Here is a 23985-nt window from a genome sequence, read left to right as displayed (position 1 = left end):
ATGGGCTTAGAAAAGTGAAATTGAGTTGGAAACAGAAAGAGAACCAATGAAAAAATAGAACTTGAATATAAGTACAGACAGTTAAAGGTAAGAAGTTCAAAGGAAATGTGAAATGAAAGACGAGCCCCATATAAAAAATGAAAAAGCAAGAGATGTAATTGAAACTATGTGCTGAGTACATGAGACAGGAGGTAGCGTTATGAACAGGAGAATGAAGACTTAAAATAGCTGCACATTCATAGAGATGAACATTGCAATACTCCAACTTAAGAATTATGAGGCTTCGTGGAATTAGAAATAATTTCTGAAATACTGAAGAATGGAAAGTGACACATCTTGGAAGGGAGTAGAATCTGAAAAGGCAAATTTGAGAGCAGACTTTTTGCTATTATTAAAGTACTTGAAATTAGACAAAGCACTGCACAGAAGAGAGAATATATGGGGCGACCTTTATTAAGTCTTGTGTTAGATGTGTCACACCCCACCATTATGGCCAGAACTAGGTGGGACAGGACAGTCGATTTGATGGCTTATGTTCAGAACATGAAATTTCACAAGATAGAAAAATATGGTTTGGGGGAGAAAGAGTAAGGCTTTATTCATAGGAGTTCAACATTTTCCAAGGGACCACCAGCAGTTTAGCAGTTATTGGACCAAGTCCTGTTGTTAGTTGTTCCCCATTCAAGTGTATTCTAGTTGGGTATAACACACACAAGGCAAAACTTACTTTTTGTTTCCATATCATTTGCTGGATGTGCCTGTCAGTATCTTAGTTTATTTAATTTGGTCTTCAGGAAACAATTTGTGTTAGGTCTGTTATGTGCTGTACCCTAGCAGAAGCGTAGCGTTTCAGTAGATTTTATGAATGTCATTTGAGTTGATCTGTTTCCTGCTATAGGAATTCATAATGTTCTTCCCACGCATACTTAGAGAGAATATATGTTACTTCTTTGATTGCTCTTGTGTAAGAGAGGTAGAAAGAGGCATAAATTGGGATTGGCACTAGATAGTTACCGGGGGAGAGGGGTTTGTTTAATCTATGTGTTCCATTTGGAAGTTGAAAAAGCTCCTGGGCAATTAATTGAAGCAGGAGGGGGAATAGAAGCTGCTGTTTTAATTGTGCTTAAATATATGTTGTTCACACTAGTGTTGCTGTACTTGCGTGTCTGAATATTTTTTCCTAACTATATAAACACATTAGCAGTTCATTAGTAGAGTTTCAACAAATACTCTTTTTTTCTGGAAATATAAATACATAAATATAAATATCGAGTGATTAAAGTGTTGCACAAATATTTCTTATTTCAGCATTTTCAAATCATATCAATGTTTATGTCATAAATCACTAATAAGTGTCATCATCATGTTCTACAGTTTCCAATCATAAAATGAAAAATAATACAACCATACAATCTCTGAATCTCAGAGAATTGATACTGGGGAAAAAATAGGTCTTCGAGCTACAATTTTTTTGTCTGTTTTAAATTGTAGGTAGTCATTAAAGTAAAGGCAGATAAAGATGTGTGGACATGGCTATGTTCCTGTTAAACTGTGTAGCCATGATTTCTTTCCTGGAAAGACTTCACTATTGCCCTCAAGAGCTTTTAGTGCAGCTGCTGACAAAAGTATAACTGTTGCAGGTGTCATAGAAATACATTTTGAAAGTCACAGTCAGAAAAGGTTATCCTACATGATTTTGCACAATGGGACTTCAGATATCTCATGGGAAAGCTTGCTGTTTTCTAGTCTTAAAAGGGAAGATAACTTGTTCCTAAACCATGCTCCTAAAGCAGGAGTGGGACTCATGTGACCTTCCAGATATAACTGTACTATAACTCCCAGCATTTTTTCCCCTTTGGCTATAAACTAGGATTTAAGGGGTTTTCAGGCCAACTAAATTTGGAGGGCCTCATGAATATCATCGGCAGCATAATCTTATTATATCTTCTCATGTCAGAAAAAAACACCTTGGTGACCTTAACAAAGGATATAAAAGCGCGTATACTGTTACATATAATAAAAGTTTCAAGCTAAAAATCTAAGCAAAATTAGGTGGCAGTGGAAAGATGCGGTCTTAATTCACAAGCACTTATCTTTAAATGGGAATCAATGTCATCTTGATAGTATACCATACCTTTGAAATTCTGTTATTTTGTAACATCGGTAGTGCACTGTTCCTGTTTTCTATGAAGCTGTACTTTTCAGACAAGTTATTCACAAATGTGTTTGGACAACTACATTTGTTTTCTATGTATTTAACAGTTTCCTGTGTACAGTGGCCCAAAAGCATCTAAATAGTAAAATCTGCACATAAGTACTGTTCTTTAAAATATGGGTGGGAAACTCTCTGAAGCTGAAGTCTGGGAACTTCTTCTACTCACGCATTTTTGGAATGCGTGAGTAGAAGAAGTTGGATTGGAGGGACATATTCAATAAAATAAATAAACATTGGTGGAGCACTGGGAAATGGCTTCATGCAACCTATGCCTAGTTTAAAGCTTGAAATGTTCCTTCCATACAAATGACATTTTTTTCTAACAAAGTGTTAAAATCCCGATATCTTTATATTTAGGTCTCTGCCACATTTGCAGCAAGTTTGGTAACTAGCCCTGCCATTGGAGCACACCTCTCTACCCTCTATGGAGATAATTTGGTGGTATTAATTGCAACTGTTGTAGCTGTTGTAGATATCTGCTTCATTCTGCTCGCTGTACCAGAATCTCTACCTGAAAAAATGAGACCACCTTCATGGGGAGCCCTTATATCATGGGAACAAGCAGATCCTTTCGCAGTGAGTTGCATTCTCCTAATAAAAGTTTTTGCTGTCCATTAAAAACAGTAATTCAATAGATGCATTTTTAGCAGTTTGTATATACATGCAAGTTGTGTATAGTAACTCCTTGAACCTTATCTTGCTCCAAAAAACAATTATTGAATTGCTAAAGATAGCATACTATTGGCCCTTGGTATCTGCTGACGTTTGCTTCCAGGATCTCCTGTCGCTACCAAAATCTGTAGACTCCATAAATCTCATTATATACAAAGGTATAGAAATATTATATAAAATAGCAAAATCAAGGTTTGTGTTTTAGATTTTTGGGTAGTGAGAGAGAAATTTTCAGGCTGCGACTGGGGGAATTTGTGGATAGGGAGTGAAGGCTATCCTGTTGGTTTATATACTTGAGCTTATTGCAATTCCTTTTCACTTTGTTGACTTTTCCTTATTCTTTTGACAGTCTTTGAGAAAAGTTGGGAAGGATTCTACAATCTTGCTGACTTGCATAACTGTCTTTCTTTCGTATCTACCTGAAGCTGGCCAGTATTCTAGCTTTTTTCTGTACCTGAGACAAGTAAGTAGTTTTGGTCTTTGGAATTTTTAAAGTTTAAAGTTCTAGCCTACCGAATTATGTTTGATACATTCTTAAATTTGAAATATGCCTGATGAATAAATGAAGGCTTTAAACAGAGAGGGGAATGAGTGTGAATGAGTATGGTTTGGGATCTGCATGTGATCTCCCAATACTATTTTGTGGCCCCAGACTCCTGCAGTGATTTGTTTTTAAATTGGTCACAGCTGTATAATCTAGCATTTGATATCAAAAATAAAATCATTTTTTTTCCAAATCAGAAGTGAATTCCAGCTATACCTGATTTTATTTTTCCCATCTCTGATTTCCCATGCACTCAATTGGAAGGTTTTGAGACCATAAATTTAAAGCATAATTTGCAGCTGGACTCACCAACATTGTACACCCCTTTTCTAAAATATTCTACCTGTCCATAGTACGTAGGCATTAAACTGGGCATCTGAGCTGGTTTAGGAATTCAGTTTGAGATCTTGAGTTTCATTGCATAAATCTGGTACAACAGTTAAATATTTTTAAACAGTGGAAAAAAAAAGTCTATTTGACTAATGGCATGCTTGCAGTAGAATCCCCTTTTTTTTCCTTTAACAACAAACTCATTCATTTATTCTTCTGCTTTCTGTTCCAGCCACCAATTCTTTAAAAACTCAGAAGTGATTTCTGATTCAGATTAGAGCACTGCTTCTTAGGGAAGAAAGACTCCTGCTAGGATTTCAAAAATATTTGAAGGATGTAATCATAGGAAGGGTTTAGAAAAGATTTTGGGTGTGTGTGTGTGAGAGAGAGAGAGAGATGTATATGTGTTTTGAGAGGACTCCCAGAATCTTTCACTAGCTATGCTGGATGTGAGGTTTGCAAATTGTAATCCAGTAACTTTTTCTATTTTTAGTCATACTTTAGGATACAGCATATTTCTTTTTTTGTGTGTTAAAAGTACATGGTTTAGACCCCATTCTGGGGGTCAGCGAACTGAAATGGACTGGAATGGGCCACTTCACATCAGATGACCACCAGATCTACTACTGTGGACAAGAGGAACATCGAAGAAATGGAGTAGCCTTCATAATCAATAAGAAATTCGCTAAAGCGGTGCTTGGATACAACCCAAAAAATGACAGAATGATCTCAATTCGAGTGCAAGGAAAGCCTTTCAACATCACAGTGATCCAAATATACGCCCCAACCACAGCTGCTGAAGAAGCAGAAGTAGATCAGTTCTATGAGGATCTGCAGGACCTACTGGATAATACACCAAAAAGAGACATTATTTTCATTACAGGAGACTGGAATGCCAAGGTGGGAAGTCAAGTGACAACTGGGATCACAGGCAAGCATGGTCTGGGAGAACAAAATGAAGCGGGACGCAGGCTGATAGAATTTTGCCAGGAAAACTCGCTGTGTATAACAAACACTCTCTTCCAACAACCTAAAAGACGGCTTTACACATGGACCTCACCAGACGGTCAACATCGAAACCAGATTGACTACATCCTTTGCAGCCAAAGGTGGCGGACATCCATCCTTTCGGTGAAAACAAGACCCGGGGCTGACTGTAGCTCAGATCACGAACTTCTTATTGCCCAATTTAGAATAAAACTAAAGACATCAGGGAAAATACACAGACCAGTTAGGTATGATCTCACTAACATTCCTAGCGAATATACAGTGGAAGTGAAGAACAGATTTGAAGGACTAGATTTAGTAAACAGAGTCCCAGAAGAACTATGGACAGAAGTCCGAGACATTGTTCAGGAGGCGGCAACAAAGTACGTCCCAAAGAAAAAGAAAACCAAGAAGGCAAAATGGTTGTCTGCTGAGACACTGGAAGTAGCCCAAGAAAGGAGGAAAGCAAAAGGAAACAGGGATAAGGGGAGATATGCCCAGTTAAATGCGCAATTCCAGAGGTTAGCCAGAAGAGATAAGGAACTATTTTTAAATAAGCAATGCATGGAAGTGGAAGAAGACAATAGAATAGGAAGGACAAGAGACCTCTTCCAGAAAATTAGAAACATTGGAGGTAAATTTCAGGCAAAAATTGGTATGATAAGAAACAAAGATGGCAGGGACCTAACAGAAGCTGAAGAGATCAAGAGAAGGTGGCGAGACTATACAGAAGATCTGTATAGGAAGGATAATAATATTGAAGATAGTTTTGACGGTGTGCTGAATGAATTAGAACCAGACATCCTGAGGAGTGAGGTTGAATGGGCCTTAAGAAGCATTGCTAACAACAAGGCAGCAGGAGACGACGGGATCCCAGCTGAACTGTTTAAAATCTTAAAAGATGATGCTGTCAAGGTGATGCATGCCATTTGCCAGCAAATATGGAAAACACAAGAATGGCCATCAGACTGGAAAAAATCAACTTATATCCCCATACCAAAAAAGGGAAATGCAAAAGACTGCTCAAACTTCCGTACAGTGGCCCTTATTTCTCATGCCAGTAAGGTAATGCTCAAGATTCTCCAAGGAAGACTCCAGCAATACATGGAGCGAGAGTTGCCAGATGTTCAAGCTGGGTTTAGAAAAGGCAGAGGAACGAGAGACCAGATTGCCAATATCCGCTGGATAATGGAGAAAGGCAGGGAGTTTCAGAAAAACATCTACTTCTGCTTCATTGACTATTCTAAAGCCTTTGACTGTGTGGATCATAATAAACTGTGGCAAGTTCTTAGTGGGATGGGCATCCCAAGCCACCTTGTCTCTCTCCTGAGGAATCTGTACAAGGACCAAGTAGCAACAGTCAGAACTGACCACGGAACAACAGACTGGTTCAAGATTGGAAAAGGCGTACGGCAAGGCTGCATCCTCTCACCCAACCTCTTTAACTTGTATGCAGAACACATCATGCGATGTGTGGGGCTGGATGAATGCAAAGCTGGTGTGAAAATTGCTGGAAGAAACATTAACAACCTCAGATATGCAGATGACACCACTCTGATGGCCGAAAGCGAGGAGGAGCTGAGGAGCCTTCTAATCAAGGTGAAAGAAGAAAGCGCAAAAGCCGGGTTGCAGCTAAACGTCAAAAAAACCAAGATTATGGCAACAAGAATGATTGACAACTGGAAAATAGAGGGAGAAACCGTGGAGGCCGTGACAGACTTTGTATTTCTAGGTGCAAAGATTACTGCAGATGTAGACTGTGGCCAGGAAATCAGGAGACGCTTACTTCTTGGGAGGAGAGCAATGTCCAATCTCGATAAAATAGTAAAGAGTAGAGACATCAGACTGGCAACAAAGATCCGCCTAGTCAAAGCCATGGTATTCCCTGTAGTAACCTACGGATGTGAGAGCTGGACCTTAGGGAAGGCTGAGCGAAGGAAGATCGATGCTTTTGAGCTGTGGTGCTGGAGGAAAGTTCTGAGAGTGCCTTGGACTGCGAGAAGATCCAACCAGTCCATCCTCCAGGAAATAAAGCCCGACTGCTCACTGGAGGGAAAGATACTAGAGACAAAGTTGAAGTACTTTGGCCACATCATGAGGAGACAGGGAAGCCTAGAGAAGACAATTATGCTGGGGAAAGTGGAAGGCAAAAGGAAGAGGGGCCGACCAAGGGCAAGATGGATGGATGGCATCCTTGAAGTGACCGGACTGACCTTGAGGGAGCTGGGGGTGGTAACGGCCGACAGGGAGCTCTGGCGTGGGCTGGTCCATGAGGTCACGAAGAGTCGGAGACGACTGAACGAATGAACAACAACAACAACATTTCTCTCTCCATTTAAATAACAATCCCTGTCATGAGCACAACACATCCCAACGCGATTTGCTCTATTTACCGGGTCCTAGGGAAGTGCACTTGGAAAGCACCAGGCGCAGGGCCTTTTCTATTTCTGCCTCTGCCTTATGGAATTCCTTGCCTCCCTATTTGAGAGCCATGCGTGACTTAGGGCATTTTATCCCAGCATTTAAGACCTGGATTTTTACTAGAGCATTTGACCCATGTTAATTTTAATATTCGTATGTATGTGTTTTTTCCTGTATAATTTCTGCTATGTAAATCGCCTGGAGCATCTCGGATGGAGGGCGATTAATAAGTAATTAAAGATGATGATGATGATCTTTTGTCAGGAAGCTTCATTTATAGCTTTGTATGAAATACGTTGCACTTTATATGTTATTTCTCTTAAGAAACCTGTTATGCTTTATTTCTGATCAAATGTTGAGTTAGTAGTTATACCTGATTCCAACATTCTGATCCAAATTCCTTTTTAGAATGGTAAAAGCCACAGCTACCATTGAGTTTGTTTTTGACTTTCTAACTGAAAAGTGCTTCTATGAATTTACTTAATTATGTATAAATAGTTATTCACTTAATTATTGATTCAAATTATTTTGGTGTCCTGTTTTCCCTACAGGTGATAAAATTTGAATATGCTAGCATTGCAGCATTCATAGCAGTGATTGGAATTCTTTCCATAGTTGCTCAGGTAAGCATAGCTTTGGTAAGATTTTATTGCTCTAAATTTTAATGAACATTCATAACTATAAGCTTCGAAAATTGAAGTCCTTGAAAGTACATGCAGGGAGCTAAGATATAAAACACTGAAAAACTTGCTTCACTTTCATGTGTTACTGGGTGGATTTTGCTTGTTCTAATCAATTCACTCTGGTTCTATAGCAGTATGGGAATGGTGCAGATCATGGTCTGCATGTAGTCCTTCAGGGAGTCTCTTTGCCTCCCTAAGGTGACCCTAATTCCCCAAAAACCTTAACCTCATATTATTCTACATCAGGAGCTTGAATTAGACGGCATTTCAGTTCTCAAGTTCTAAGTATCAGAATATAAGGAAATGAATGATCATGGAAATAAAACACGAATAGAGATGGAAAAAATCAAATGTATGTAACTTGTGATGTGTGTGAATGTTAATAAAAACTGACCATATTAGTTTTGCATTATCAAGAAAAACCCATGAGCATCAGATTTCATTTTATTTATTTTGGAATTATTATACACATGTAGGTGTACAAGTGGAATTACACATCTTTTAAAATACACTCAAAAATAATGTAGGCAATGAGATGAATAGAAATGCATAAGATCTGGAAAATTATGTATCTAAATTCTCATATATTTCCATATTGGAGAAGAATATAAAAACTCACAACTCAATTCCAAACAAGGGTCATACGAAAATGCCAGTAGAAAGTGCAGAATTGAGATTTGTGAAATAAAATAGTCTTCATAAGGACTGCTACGAGTAAAGAATTCAGTTGAAAATTGTAGAAATGGTTTTTCTGATTAATTGGTGTCTCAGAAGGTGGACGAAGATCTATGCCAATTTCATTTTCATCTGATAATATTCTTAATTTACAAACTAGTTTCAGGGTTACAGACGGAGAATGCAAAATAATGGACTTGTTTAAAAAATGCCATGATTAACTTCAAAATATTTGTGTTTTAGAAAGGATAGACATTTTCCAAACTTAAAACATGAAAGTGAGTTTGACATGCTGATTGATGAATTGACTGTAAATGTATAGTTTTTCAGACTTGGTTTTAAAGGGTTTTTTGCACAATAATATATCTTTTCCTTTTGCAGACTATTTTTCTCAGTATCCTGATGAGATCTATAGGGAATAAAAATACAGTACTCCTTGGCCTTGGTTTTCAAATGTTCCAGCTAGCCTGGTATGGTTTTGGTTCTCAACCTTGGTAAGTGTAGTACTCTAAGCTTTCCTGTGAGAGTTCTTTTAAATTCTCTCTAATTGTCACATAGCTATTGCTCTATTAAAGTTATTGTAAGTCACTCTGGGTGTGCAGCTCAAAAAGCAAGTGAATTTTTTTGATAAATCTATAGGCAATCCCCAAGTTACCAACATCTGACTGAGGAAATCTACACTTAAGAAGGGAAATTCACTCCTGTAAGAGGTATCATGGGGAAAAAATGTCTGCATTGAAGCTTTATCAAAAATTCTTATCAATCCTTGTTTCCACAACAAGCCAAACTTTTCAAAATCCAGTTGTCACAGGGACAGAAAGTGAGGTGAAATCTTCTGAACCACAGGGGAGTTAACCCTGCCCCATGCTGTCAGAACTAATACATAAAGGGGGATTTCAGGGGCACCCCAGGAATCTGACCTGTTTTTTCTGGAAGCTCCTAAGGGAGCCCTGAGAAATGGCTAATTGCGTTGTTGCAGAAGCTGCAAAAACTTTTGCCAAGTATCGCCCAAAAAAGAGATACCAGAGGGAAAGCTTTGTGAACACAAAATGCTGCTGCGGAGTTGTAAGAACTCCTGGAGAGGAGTCTTGAGGCTGCCACGACAACAAGCTTAAGAAGCCATCTTCCTCCTTTGCGATTGAGAGCCACTCTGTAAAGAACTGGGTAAATGATTGAGCTGGATTGCTCTTCTGATATCATCAATAACATAAAAGGCAAGATTACAAGCAAACATATTTGGGAAATTTTCAAGTCATCTAGTGTTTTTGAATTAAGGAGCTTTCCGTCTGTTTGATTCTTTCATGGCATTATCAAGTCTTTACTTGATTTTGTGCTTAATTTTTTTCTTCTTTGATTAAAAGCAGAGACTTGTGGAGAATATAAACAATATGCTTGTGCAGTCTGGGTAAATCACAATCCGTTTTGGTGTCCTGGATTTCGATGGGGTGGGGGGGGGTCTCGATCCATTTTTCAGGGGCCTTTTAAATTCGGGAGGACAGAAATCTGTTTTTGATCTAGGAAGCCAAAAGATTTGTTTTCTATCCAGCCCATTGGTAATGTAGGGAACTTTCCACAGGCTCCTCTTCCCATCATTTTAGGCATCGTCTTTGTCCTTACATCCTTCATTAAGACCTGGATTAAAAGCATCAAAGTTGATACCACTCTTCCTGCGATCCTTTCCCTTCTGTCTGTAGAGGAGACCGGGTTTAATGCTTCGTTAAAGCTGTTTCTACTCTAGAGGAGATAGGAGCTGTAGGTGCATGCTCCTTCTCCCTGCAGCAGGAAGTTTAACAAGGCATTTTGAGGAAGCTTCCCATTTCCCAGGGAAGGAACATGGATCGGCCTGGAGGTATCCTACCTTGGGCTTCCTTTAAAAAGCCCTGTTATCTCTCTTGATTTTGAGGCACTGGTGCCTTTTCCCCCCTCACGCTTTTCCTTCTAGCAACTGCCTCCCTCCCTACACTCCATGTATAACCAAAAGCAGCCTGATTTCGACAGCCACTGTTCTGTTGTGATTGGTAAAAAAATTGACAGCGGAGCCCACGCCATTATGGGCTTCTGGACCAACTGAACAAGCTGAAGGCAAACATCCATAACAAATCCATTGACAAACCTAGTAAACAATTGAAGAAGCTGCAAGCTGGATGAGTGAGATTTTTTTTGAGATTATGTTTTTTTCTTTCCTTTTGAAAGCCTGTTTTTCTTTTACATCAGCTATAGGAGATACTAAGACACGGAACATTAAATACAGAATGATATAGAATAATCATAATATAAAATTTGTATTATTGGATTAAGAGATAAAATACCACAAGGACTGAAATCTGGGGCTTGTATTTTCTGTCTGTTGAACATTTGGTAGTGATAGCTGGAAGACATTTCTTTTGGCGAAAGTGTGTTTGGCTGACCTTGAGGACACCTGATAAGGCACTGTGCACTTGAGAGTAGCCAAAGCAAATTAACAGCTGCAAAAGAATTGGCGACTTACTGCTGACTAAATCTGTATGATGGAAGTGGAGGAATACCTATATGAATTTAAAGCAAATACCAAGATATTTTACCTGCTTTTTGGAGAGAATATAGACAATGGCCGCAAGAGCAAAAGCAGTTTAGTTCAAGACAAAAATAGTATATATATATATAAAAATAAAACAGCATATGTTTTTTACAAAAAAAATGGGAAGAATTTCAAGATATAAAGAGAGAACTAAAATCAAACCAAGATGCCATGTTACTGTCTCTGGACACTATGAAGAATGAACCAAAAATGGAATTGTGAGAGGTTAAAAATATATACTCAATTGACAGCAGAGGTGAAATTGCAGTGGAACAAGTTGAGAAGTTGAGGAAAAGAGCAGATATTCTTGAAAACAAAATAAAAGCTGCAGATAATGGAAAGGTTTCTGATAGGAAAAGAAATTTGAATTAATTAACATTTCAAGATCTTAAGGAGAGATAATATTCTATGAGAATATGAGGCTTGAAAGAAGAATCACAAAAAGGCACAAGAAGAATGATTATGGAAGCTTTAGCAGACTATTTGGGCATAAAGGAGATTGAACTTGAGAAACAGGTTAACAGAATTTTCAGGATCACAAAAAGAAGAATGCATCTCAAGAAAGTACCAAGAAATATGATTGTCTGCTTTGTCAAGAAATGTTCCTAAAGAAGAACTGGAAGGAATTGAATAAATGGATGTATTTTCTAAAGTTAAATCAACACAATGCCTTAAAAAGGGAATCTCTGTGTGGAATAGATGAGTATGGTATTTAAAGATTGGCCTGCAACATTGTTTAATTACTAAAATAATAGTGGTTGTTTTTATAACTTTTATGTGATTTTTTTTAAACTAATGTACCATTTATGTTATATACTACACTTGTAGTGCTTTGTAAACCACACTGAGTCCTTTTTGAGAGATGGTGGTGGGATGTAAATAAAGATTATTAAAATTATTGATAGAAAGGAGAACAATATTAGACAACAAAATTATTTTATTATAAGTAATATTTTTGTCTGCTTCCTTATGATACACCATTGGTTAAGAGCGTCGATAATATAACATGTTGTATGATACTATCCTGGTGTAGGGTTGGGGAGTTTTCTCCAAAATACAATATATAGTTTATTACTATTAGAAGGTTTACCATTACCTTGTTAGAAAGTTACGTTCTATGGAAGAAGGCCTGGAGAATATTGCAATGTAATAGTAGTAGATAATATACAGATGAATGTTCTGATAGTTATATTTAGTTTTGTACGTGTGTGTGTATGATTTACACTTTAAAAATGTACTTACTTCTGACTGACATCCAAATTCAACTTAAGAAGAAACTTACAGAACTTATCTTGTCTGTAACCTAGAGACTCGGGTATGCCTTCGAAGTACATTTTCAAATATGTGTAGAGGACAGTTTTTCAACTGTCTGCATCCCTGAAGGTTGTGATGGTTGTAACAGATTTCTTTTTGGAGGGTGTTGAGCAAAGTTTGGATCCAGGGATCTCTAGCATTATAGAGAATTCTTGTTATTCTATTCATGCTACATTTTATAATAACCTCTTCTTTATGCTGTTTGTATGCTGTTATTTTCAACTGTATAGTTGGGGAAGGTTTAATTGATAGGGCAAATGACCGCTTCCTCATCTGCACAATTAAAGCATCTTGTGATACTTATGTGTAAAATGAGTTATTGCCTATTAAAGTTCTCTTCCCCATGTTGGAAGAAGTAAACTATCTTCTTACCGTCTTTCTACATAAACGGAAGATTACTAATAACTTGTAGCTTCATTGGGTGGCAGCTGTGATCATTGCCAATCTTCATGGCAAACATAAAGTAATAGTATCACCATGTAATAACTGTACAGCAATCTTTTGCCCTCGTTTCAATTTTGTAATGGCCTAATTTTGTGTGTCTTGCTAGGATGATGTGGGCAGCAGGAGCGGTAGCATCCATGTCAAGTATTACATTCCCAGCAATCAGTGCTCTCGTGTCCCGAAATGCAGACTCAGATCAACAAGGTGAATGCATCATCTTTGTTTATATGTATAAAATGCCATCTTTTAGTGCTATTTTCTTTCCAAAATCAGCATGCATACATCCACCTGTACTTTACTGCCCATTTGCAAGAGACCACTAAACTTCCAAATACATCCACTGTTTGAAAACAATGTATCATACACCTTACATGTACATGTTTTGATAAAACAGCTATCCTTGACTCATTAATCATTTTTTAAAAAAACTACAGAAAATGTACCAGAGCAAAGCTGCAACATTGTACATGTTTTGATAAAACAGCTATCCTTGACTCATTAATCATTTTTAAAAAAAACTACAGAAAATGTACCAGAGCAAAGCTGCAACATACAGAGAGCAATCTTCAACTGGGGATAGAGGGTGCACCATTCCATGAATTTATATAGGACCTTGGTGGATAAGCAACTTCAGGGTTATTTTATTTATAGAAATCAGTTACCATACAATAGATCTACTAGACTTATATGTTTGAGTTTACATGTGCAATTCCTGTAGCTGTGCTTTAGGAAACAGATAGTATAGCTTTTTGGGAAGCATTACCTCCTATATGTGTACTTTATAGGAAATACATTGTGTAAGGTGATTGGAAATGTAGAACTATGCCATAGGCCGCTTTCCCTACTGTGTAATCTTTGGGGGAGGGGGGCATCATCTTATAGGATGAGCTTGGACCAAGGAATTAGTATAGGGGAGTCTGACTGAGAGAGAGAAAAACTGAAAAGATAGACTGAATTGACTTATACATGATGCAGTCATCTGAGGGCAGTTATCCAGTGTAATTGTTGTCAGTTAATAGTCCTATGTGCTTGAATGGGTGGTCTTATGGGACAGTAACATTTAATTTCCAATTTATTTGACAAGTGATCTTGAACACATTATGAGTCCTCTGTCATTGGTTGTGAACAAAAGACAAGGAGAATTTGTCACTCATTGGCTGAAAAATACTCTTTATATGTAGAGATGGACAGATACGTACTTTAAAAAGGAAACTAAGCAGTCTAAGCCAACTTTCTACTGCTCAGTTACAGCTGTTTCTAACAGCCTGGAGCGATGCTATTTCTAAGGCATTCCTGATAAAGCTGGATATTAAATACCACATAGTAATATAATGTGTTTTATTGAAAAATGCAGTGGATATCTTTTTGAGATATTTGTGGAAAAATATGTTTTTGAATGCCTTTTAAAAGATTTTTAGAATTTTATCATTGATGGTTGTATTATCATGGTATATAAGATTTTTCTCTCTCTGTACTAATGTGGGTGATGTCTCTCATATGATGTATGTTGTTAGATTCCTTACATACAATTTAAAATATGCTAGAGATGTCCTAGACTTGAAAATCTAGGTCCTATGCATATGTACTGATTTTTTTTACATTAATGAATAGGCTAAAAATGTTATAATGCTGCCTGATTATTCTCCGATGTTAAATATTCCAAAATGCCAATATGCAAGATAAATTAAGAGGAGCTAAATGTTGGTGCAATTTTAGTCAGTCTATTTCCCTTTTTGTAAGATGTCCACTGATGTATTGAATGGCATAGAAAGAGAGAGAAATGTAGCATCAACAAAAGAAAAAGAAATACTTCTAAACCTAATTTGAATGAAAAAAAATCACCTCTTTCAGTAATTGTGCTTTGAAGTCCTCACAGTTAAAGAGTGGACATTACTGCCATCTAGTGGTAATTGAATCCTTGATTGTTCAAAAGTGTACAGATTTCTCCATTGAAATGAGTGATCTAATTCAGAGTACATCTACCTGTGTTGTTATTGCAGTTTGACACCACTTTAACTCAATGCTATGGAATCCTGGGAGTTATAGTTTGGTGAGGTTCCGGCACTCTGAGAGACAATAATAAAAAACCTTGTAAAACTACAACTGCCAATATTCCATAGCATTATCCATGGCAGTTAAAGTGGTGTCAAACTGCAGTAATTCTAAACAGTAGATGCACCCTCAATACCTTTGGAATTTTGAAACAAGGACACCTCAAGTTCTAGGTGGTCCACAAGGTCTCTTCCAATTCTATGATTCTATGTTTATGTCCTAAAATAACTTCCAATGTGACGTATACTTTTGAAATCTAGCTAGTCTGGAAAACATTAATCAATACTTGGTCAGTTTGAATTACCATGACAGTTTGTTTATTTATTTATTTATTTATTATTTAACTTATATGCCGCCACTCCCCTGGGGCTCGGAGCGGTTTACAAGAATGGCTAAAATCTAACAAAATTTAAAAGCAATTTAAAACAATTTAGACATAGCAGTATCAAACATTAAAAGCCTGACGAAACAGGTATGTCTTACATGCCCTGCGGAAAGGTGGTAAGTCCTGCAAGGCATGGACTTCAGGTGGCAGAGTATTCCAGAATAATGGTGCCACTGCTGTGAAGGCTCTGCGTCTGGTTGCTGTTAGATGCAAGGTCTTGACACTGGGAATTTCCAATAGATCTTGGTCCTCAGAACAGAGGGATCTCTGGGGTTGGTAGGGGGTGAGGCGGTCCCTCAGGTACATCGGCCTCAGACCATTCAAGGCCTTAAAGGTGAGTACCATCACTTTGAAAGTGATCCGGTGCTCAATTGGTAACCAATGCAGCTGTAGTAAGATTGGTGTTATGTGGCATCTCATCGGAATTCCTGCAAGAAGCCGAGCAGCTGCATTTTGTACCAGCTTGAGCTTCCGGATCACCGACAGAGGAAGGCCAATGTAGAGGGCGTTACAGTAGTCCAGTCTTGAGATGACCGTGGCCTGGATCACCGTAGCTAGGTCGTTCCTGGACAGGTAGGGGGCCAGCCGTCTAGCCTGCCGCAGATGAAAAAAGGCGGAGACCTGGGCCTCCATTGTCAGCAGAGGGTCCAAAAGGACTCCCAGACTCTTTACCAATGATGACGGGCATAACGCCTCACAATCCAGGGTAGGCAGCTGGATATCCCCACTGCCCGGTCGACCCAGCCATAGGATCTCCGTCTTTGCTGGATTCACCCTCAACCAGTTACATGATATCATCAAAGTTCAGGTTAGAGTTTCTGTATTATAATTTAAAAACTCAGTTAACTTATTTTTGCTGTAAATTTGCTTTTGTTTCTTCAGGAGTTGTGCAGGGAATAATAACTGGTATCAGAGGCCTGTGCAATGGTCTTGGCCCTGCTCTCTATGGCTTTATTTTTTTCCTTTTCCACGTGGAACTTAATGAGTTGGCCCCTGTTCAAGATAAAACAACGATGCAGGATCCAAGTGATGAGGTAAATTTCTTGTTTTTCTTTCTTCTGTGGTATTACAGTTTTTGGTTAAAAAATACTTACATATGCCATTCTACTGGGTTGTAGAAATAGGATAGAGATCTGCTGTCAGCATCAAATTATGCAAAAAATGTTTCTAGCTCACATGGTTGCTTAAAGGGTGACATAGAGTATCCTTGCAATCAGAAGATATCAGAATAAGTTTTCAGTAGTTTAATAAATGGATATAATTTCCTTACCCTGTGATCCTAATTCTTTACATTTGACAGCTGTAGACTATCATGCGCTTATTCTGTTTTCTGTCTCTTAATAACAAAATCCTATATTAGTTATATTTAAGAACCCATTTTTTTGGAGTTGGATAGGATAGTGTCATCTGAACATACTTGCCACTTGTGCAATTAATTCCAGTTGTATAATGAAATGTAAGAAATGTGTGGCTTTCTAGATGTTGTTAGATTTCAGCTCCCTTCAGGCTAGTGCTAGGTACCACATAGGTACTACATTCGTTCTTCCTAGTCAGCAGTTCCTGGTTACAGATCATGATCTTTATTGTCTTATAAAACTGGATTTTTATAAGAATTATTTTGACAGTTATTCTAAATATACCTCAGGATGGTTTGTGTTTGATTTTGTCCTTTTTTTGCTTTCTTACACTGTAGGAGAATCTGAAATCTCTTATATGTGTAGAGGTTTTTCACCATACCAAAAAGCTACCCTTTCTGAGCTTGCATTTCCATGAAAAAAGATGGTTGGGAGAATGCCAGTTTTTCTTGGGAACTGAGAGGGTGAAATCTTATGGGGAGAATACTACAGAGACTGAGTGTTTATTTTTCTATCTGTGTTTGTCATAAGTGGGTGATTCATTGTCTCTCCCAGTCACCACAGTGCCTCTATTTATTTTTATGTAGCCTCCTCTGTGCTGGTGTACTTGGGGTGCTTTATAATGGAGTTGTCAGAATTTCCATGCATTTATGGTTGAGTCAGCGCTTCTGTTTATAGGCTTGTATTTTTAATAATTTACAATTTGTGGCAAAGGCACGGCCGAAGGCTGTCATAACAGCTCTCTTGGGGAAAACATTTTCAAGTATCACAGGTTTCCTACTGACTTAATCAGAACTCACACAGGTTTGATTCTTTTATGCATTCATAGATAGTGTGGCCTGAGTAGATCTCCTTCTCTTAGTATTGTTGTGTCATTTGTGCATTAGTACTTCTGAGTGGTTTTAGTAAAAGAGTGAGATACAAATTACTATTAATAACCTGTAATATATCGTTATTAATAATGGCTACTGATAAATTTGAATATGTTAGCATGTACTTAGTCTTTAATTAGCTGTTACTAGTTTATATTGTGAATACTCTCTTTATTCTATATGTTAGTTATACAGCGGATTTCAAAAAGATGGACCAACTATGGGCAGCCCATTAATGAAATGCTTACCACCTTAAAGTGTTTCAAATGATTACCACTAGATGTCTCTCCCAGTGCACAAATAGCCCCAAGTATCAGTCATTTGTAAGATGGCAACATAAGGCCTAATGAGGTATTTTCAATTTGCGGAGTTATTTTTAGATTTGTTTCTGGCTCAAAATGGTTAACTCATTAAATTGTTTGTGACATTTTTGGGAATTATAATACTTTGCCATCGTGGAATATACTGCTTTGAAATTGGGTCCATCATTTTGAAAGCATTCTTCATTCTTTCCCGAGGTTTCCTGGTGTGAGTTTGGGTCAAAGAGAAGTGGGTTGCTACCACTCACCATCCTCCTTTCCTTCTCCCTTCCAGAATATCTGTGAAGCATAGGGGGGAAATCTTCCTGTTCCCACCCAGCCCCAGTCAGACTAAATGTACTCTTTTTCCAGATCCTTTCAAGGGTCCCAGGTGCCATGTGAGTACATGTTGTGCCAGTTTCGTCATGGTTTCCCCTGTGACAGGGCTGCAGTTTGGCGGATCTTGCCTTTCTTTTCTGCTGCCTCCATAAGCAGCGTGTTCTGTGTGGCTTTCCAGCCCAGTGCCAAATATGGCAAGATACAAATGGGAACAGTTCTTTGACCAGCTTTGGAGTTAGTCAGAACAATTGAGATTGTTTACCACTTCCAAGTGCTACTTCCATTCAGTAATACTTTTTGCCCCATCTTTGAGTCAAAGTGGGATTTGGTTTGTGAAAACCATGTACTTTTGACATGGTTTCCAAGGTCAGGTAAACGGTTTTGACTCTTGAATATATGTTATTTTGGTAGTCAGTTAATGTAACAAAGAGAATTGTACTCGCACATTCTATACATAGTCCTAGATAGCTTAGAGAGAGGCTTGCATACTCTGGTTCGCATTTCGTTGCACACAGATTCACTTGAGATTGCTCAGACATTCATTCTCCCTCCTGCTCTCTCTCTGTCTCCAGAGTTCAATCATACCTGGTCCACCTTTCCTGTTTGGAGCATGTGCAGTCCTTCTAGCTTTTCTGGTTGCCTTATTCATCCCTGAGCACAGTAAAGCCAGCAGTTCCCGGAAGCACAGCAACAGCATCAGCAGTATCCAGAGCAACAACCCAGATCGAGGCAGCGATGAGGACATTGAACCACTGCTGCAAGACAGCAGCGTATGAGAGCTAGATTTTTCTAATGTTAATATTGACTGCAAACAAGCAAAATCCATGCACTGAGCTCTGGATTCAGAGCGTAACTTTACTGGAGGGAGCTTTTGACTTATCAGAAGCTTTGCACATTTCACCCACCTAAGGTACATTGTGTAAGTGGCCACTGATGTTCAATCAAGGCAGATTTCAGCCACTTACTGTGCTTTCTGAATAACAGTCCAAAGTAGTTATTTTATGTATCTCTGGAAATCCTACCAAGCCCAATACTGAACGTCGGAATTATGGAATACATTATCTTCGAAAACACTGAGCACCTAAATTCACTGTGAACAGATCACAGCCCCTGCGAGAAGTAGCAAGTAGTCAATTTTTTTTCCATTATGCCTTTTCATTGGATATGTACTCCTTCGTAGCCCTCTTGGGTTTGGGAAAATACTATATACAAATAAATGTTACTGATAGAAAAAGTCTATTATGAAATCTCTCCATCAATATTTCCCTGTTTTTCTCTTATCATGTTGTCTAAATAAATTGAAATATTGCATAACTATTGATGAAGTATTGCAGGAGAACTTCAGGCATTGAAATAGAGGTTATTTTCTTGTTTTTCAACCCTTATGTCCAAAGACTCTTAATGTACCATGTATAAAAAGGGCTCCATTTGGAATCTTAAAGGGGCAAAGACAATTCTTTGCTTTTGGAAGGCATAAGTTGCTCACTGAACTAGCTGGCATCCCCAATGTAGCTAGTTCTAACAAACTAATTAACTGGATGCTGAGGCAATTTACATTGACTTGTGTGTATTTACTACATCATCTGTCACTTTTTGATCTGCCATATGAAGCACTTCCAAACCTGTTGATTTCACTCCTGCCTTAACTGCTAGTACACATTTGTTATCATCTATATTTAGTCTTTATATCAATCTCTGAAGAATCTCATGGAACTGTAATTATGAAATGCTTCTCCAAAAGAGGCTTTAAAGATGGTTTAGTTTCTACACAGTATCAAGCTATAATTTTTGGGGGCATTTTATGAAATTGCACAGATTTCTATGTATTTTGCTGCAGTGGAAAAGGACCATTACACAAAAATCTAGCAAAGTACTCTTATGAATGTTTTATATGTATTGAAATATATGTAGATATTTGTAAGAAGTTTTACTTTTTCCAGATGAGATAATGTGTAAATCTTGTATTTATAAATGTAATGAGGATGTTGACAGATATACAGCTTTTATAAAGGATTGTGTATTGACTGACCAAAATTTAAATATATATATTTTGAAACTTGTTCCGCCTTAAGCAAAGATATCAAACCTTTTGTACTATGCAGTTTGGTTTTTAAGTTAATAAGCTTCCTAATGCATAATAAATTTGCAACCTAAAGTATACGTGTTTCAGTTGTGTTTTTACTATTTTATGTTTCATTTCTTTCAATACAAAAGGGAAGTTTGAATAATTTGAAGTAAATCATTGTTAGCTCAGTGTTGGACCGATGTATTGGAACTAATGAACTTTCTTTCCTTGCCCTAGTCATTGCAGAGTTCGGTATATAGGTTTGGGTTTAATACAAATGAATGGTTTTTAAATAATGCTTTTTATGTTGGATTTTCAATACATAATGAAATTAGAATTTTTTACAAATGTAATTCCTAGTTCAGTTTTTAAAAAATCATAATCATGAAGAAAAAAAGGTAAAAGATATAAGTTTTCCCTTGACGTTAAGTCTAGTTGTGTCTGACCCTGGGTGTTGGTGCTCATCTCTATTTCTAAGCCAAAGAGCCAGCATTGTCTGTAGACACCTCCTAGGTCATGTGGCTAGCATTACTTCATTGAGCACTGTTACCTTCCTGCCAAAGCAGTATCTATTGATCTACTCATATTTGCATGTTTTCGAACTTCTAAGTTGGCTGAAGCTGGGGTTAACAACAGGAGCTCATCCCTGTCCAATGCATTCAAACTATCAACCTTCCAGTCAGCATGTTCTGCAGCTTAGTGGTTTAACCCGCTGCGCCACTGCGATCCCAAAGTCAAAAGTGTCATCACTCATAGTAATAATAGTTTCTAAATATATTATGTGAATGGGTTAAGAGTTGTTTATGGAGATGGGAGAGGATATGATCAGTCCTGTTCTACAAATTGTGTCCATAAAGTACTCTCTCTATTTTAGGGGTCTTTTTTTTATGAAGTTAAAATTACATTGAAAGCAATTCAGTTTTTTTCTTAGTGTGTACCTACCTTTTAAAATTTTGATGAAATAGTCTTCCTCACTAGTGATTTTAACTACAGTAATTTAAATCCATTTAATTTAATCAAATCAACTGTGCAAAGGAGCATTTGGTATAGTAAATTACAGGACTGATTAAAGATACGCCAGTCCTGTAGCTAGTTCAGTGGCAGGAATTGTGCCTTCCATAAGGTCATTCCCCCCCCCCCCCAACAAAATGAGGAGCTGCAAGGTTGTCATTGAGCTTAGAGTGTAACTCTTTGATATCTTCAAGCATCTCTCCTTCCCCCGTCTCTCCTCTGGAATATAGATCCCAAGGTGAATAATTTTCAACGCATCTTGGACCTCAGAATATCAGTTGATATAATTAAAACAACATGATAGAATTAAAACAGCATGAAGCAACCAAAGCCTCCAGCCATTCCTGTTGATTTGTTACCACAAGCTTTCACTTTTGATGCCCTAGGCCCAGATGTCTCTTAATATCTTTTGATCCTACACAAGGGTAAGCCTACAGTCACCAGATTGAAATTAAATGCCATGTGGAAATTGATTCTATGTGACAGTAGCGTTTTGAAAATCATGTTGATACCACACTGCCACAATAAAACAATTCACATGTTTGAAGCCAAGAAAAAATGGTTAAAATCCAAGTTGCATACACAAGGCTTTAGAGCAGCCAAATATTGCATATTTTCACCATCTTGAAATGTAGTATTCATATTAGCACCTGTATTTCAGCCCTTTGTGATTTATATGCACGTATCCTGCCCTTTGGTGTAGAAACATTTCTTGGTTGATTTTCAAACATGACACTAAACACATGAACATTAAAAATGAATGCTGCATGACTAAAAAGTACAATATGAATAGCTGAGGAAATAATTCACTCTTAACCTAAAAACAAGCCTTATAGAGAGGAGAACATCTCACCTTTCTGATTCACCTGCACTATGTTTCCTCAATCTCCTGGTAGGTAAAAATAAAGGATTCCCCTGGGAGTAAGTTTAGTTGTGTCCAATTCTCAAGGGGTGTGTGTGTGCTCATCTCCATTTCTAAGCCAAAGACCTGGCGTTGTCTATAGACACCTCCAAGGTCATGTGGCCAGGGGACACTCCACAATCTCCTGGAGACATTCTAAAAATAAAGGCAGTAATACCAAGTTGACAAGACCTATTATTTCAGAAGCAAGTAAATAAATAGGTATAAATCTGGGTCTGCCAAATCTAATTCTTCATTGTATCCCATTCAACTTTCATCTGATTTCACTTCTGCTTCTCTTGGTAGTACTTCAGATGAAAGTTAAATTTTGACGAAAATGAAAGTAAGAGAGTCACACTGCCTCAACAAGATTCAGACCCAACTGTGCTTTGAAGACTTCAAGGAAATGTTTCAGAATTTGGATCTTTGAAGATGTTCTATTGATATTAATAACTATCATGAGATGCAGAGTCAGGCAGTGCACTTGTCTCATTCTGATCTAACTTCACATGACTTAGTATGTTTCTTGCCTTTGGTTTGATGCAAAAATTCCTCTTTGCAGTTAATTTTCTTCAAACACTGGAATCTGATTTTTAAGATAGTGTTCCTACAATATACATACCACCAACACCACTTTTAGTTGTACTGTTTATAACGCGAAGTACTCTCCAAGACACTTATTTCTTACCTGGCTTTTATTTTCTCCCCATTTTAATGTCATCCAAGTTTTTTTGTGGATTGAGAGGGAACTACGAAGTTAGAACTGAATGTGCAATGCTGTGAAGGTTTATTTTGATTCTGAACAAATTTTGGGACTCAGACAAGTAGAGGTCCATACATTATTCTTGCATTATTAAACTAGAGTATAAATAGGAGTGGAATCTACTTCAATTATCTGCCATATGAAGGGTGATGGCTGAAGAGGAAGCCCTTCTCTCTGTCCCACCACTCTTGCTGTCGCGTCTGGTGGAAAGATGAGAAAGTTTCAGAACTTGGGAGTAGTCCATCTCCTTCACTTTCTCATTTTTAAATTTACTGTTTCTCACATGGGTTTCTTAGGACAAATTATTCCACTGGAACTATTATTCAGAAAGAGATTTGAAGCTTAAACACTGTAACTGTTCAACCCTAAGAGAGGAACAAAAACTGATACGTTTCAACACTAATTCTTTGGGTAAGAAAATCTGCAGGGTGATGAAAATAATTTTGTTGTTCATCACTTTCATTTAATTGTATTTAATTAAGGGCTGGACTCTTCATTCCCCCCATTTCCTGTTCTCAGGACAACATTTTAATTGTACATTGTTTTAAGGCATTGAATAGTTGCCTAAGTGTGAAGCCACCTTGAGTCCCCTCCAGGGTTGAAAAAGGTGAGGTAGAAATATCATAAATAAATAATAAATGTACAGGGCGCACACAATCCCCTGTTACACTAGCTTCACTTGCTGCCAGTCTGCTACTGGGCACCATTCAAAGTGCTGGCTTTACTTTATTAATCCCTAAACAGTTCCGACCTAGATTATCTATCTGAACGTATCTCCCTCTGTCAACCAGGAGGTTAAGATCATCTGGGGAGGTCTTGCTCTCGGTCCTACCTCCTTTGCAGGCGTGACTGCACAGGGCTTTCTCAGCCGTGGCCCCTTGCCTATGGAACTCCCTCCCTAATGAAATGAGATCATCTACTTCTCTTCTGGCCTTCAGAAAAACACTTAAGATGTGGCTTTGAGACCAAGCTTTTGATAAGTAATTGAAGCTGTGCAATAAGTAATCATGAATCAATGTAATTGACAAATGGAACGGCCCTGGATTATGATTTGGGTGGCATGATTTTAATTGATATTTAATAATATGTTTTAATTGATGT

General features: G+C 37.8%; 1 protein-coding gene across 2 annotated transcripts in view; it reads left to right on the top strand.

Moving 5' to 3' along the window:
* LOC132767287 (hippocampus abundant transcript-like protein 1) overlaps positions 1-20302 on the top strand; it is a 50488-nt gene extending 30186 nt beyond the window's left edge. The window contains exons 6-12 of one of the 2 annotated variants that reach the window (XM_060762044.2): positions 2573-2791; positions 3237-3350; positions 7721-7792; positions 8909-9021; positions 12949-13046; positions 16162-16313; positions 18717-20302. In XM_060762044.2, coding sequence (XP_060618027.2) covers positions 2573-2791; positions 3237-3350; positions 7721-7792; positions 8909-9021; positions 12949-13046; positions 16162-16313; positions 18717-18920 — 972 coding nt within the window. In that variant the 3' untranslated portion in view covers positions 18921-20302. Of the gene's footprint in view, positions 1-2572; positions 2792-3236; positions 3351-7720; positions 7793-8908; positions 9022-12948; positions 13047-16161; positions 16314-18100 lie in introns of both variants that reach the window. The other variant, XM_067464459.1, reaches the window with a different exon arrangement.
* Positions 20303-23985: the final 3683 nt, after the last annotated feature.

The sequence above is a fragment of the Anolis sagrei genome, chromosome 2 (genome assembly GCF_037176765.1).
Source record: "Anolis sagrei isolate rAnoSag1 chromosome 2, rAnoSag1.mat, whole genome shotgun sequence".
NCBI classification, from domain to species: domain Eukaryota; kingdom Metazoa; phylum Chordata; class Lepidosauria; order Squamata; family Dactyloidae; genus Anolis; species Anolis sagrei.
The sequence above is the reverse complement of the archived record's forward strand: the minus strand, read 5'-3'. Positions and strand labels throughout refer to the sequence as shown.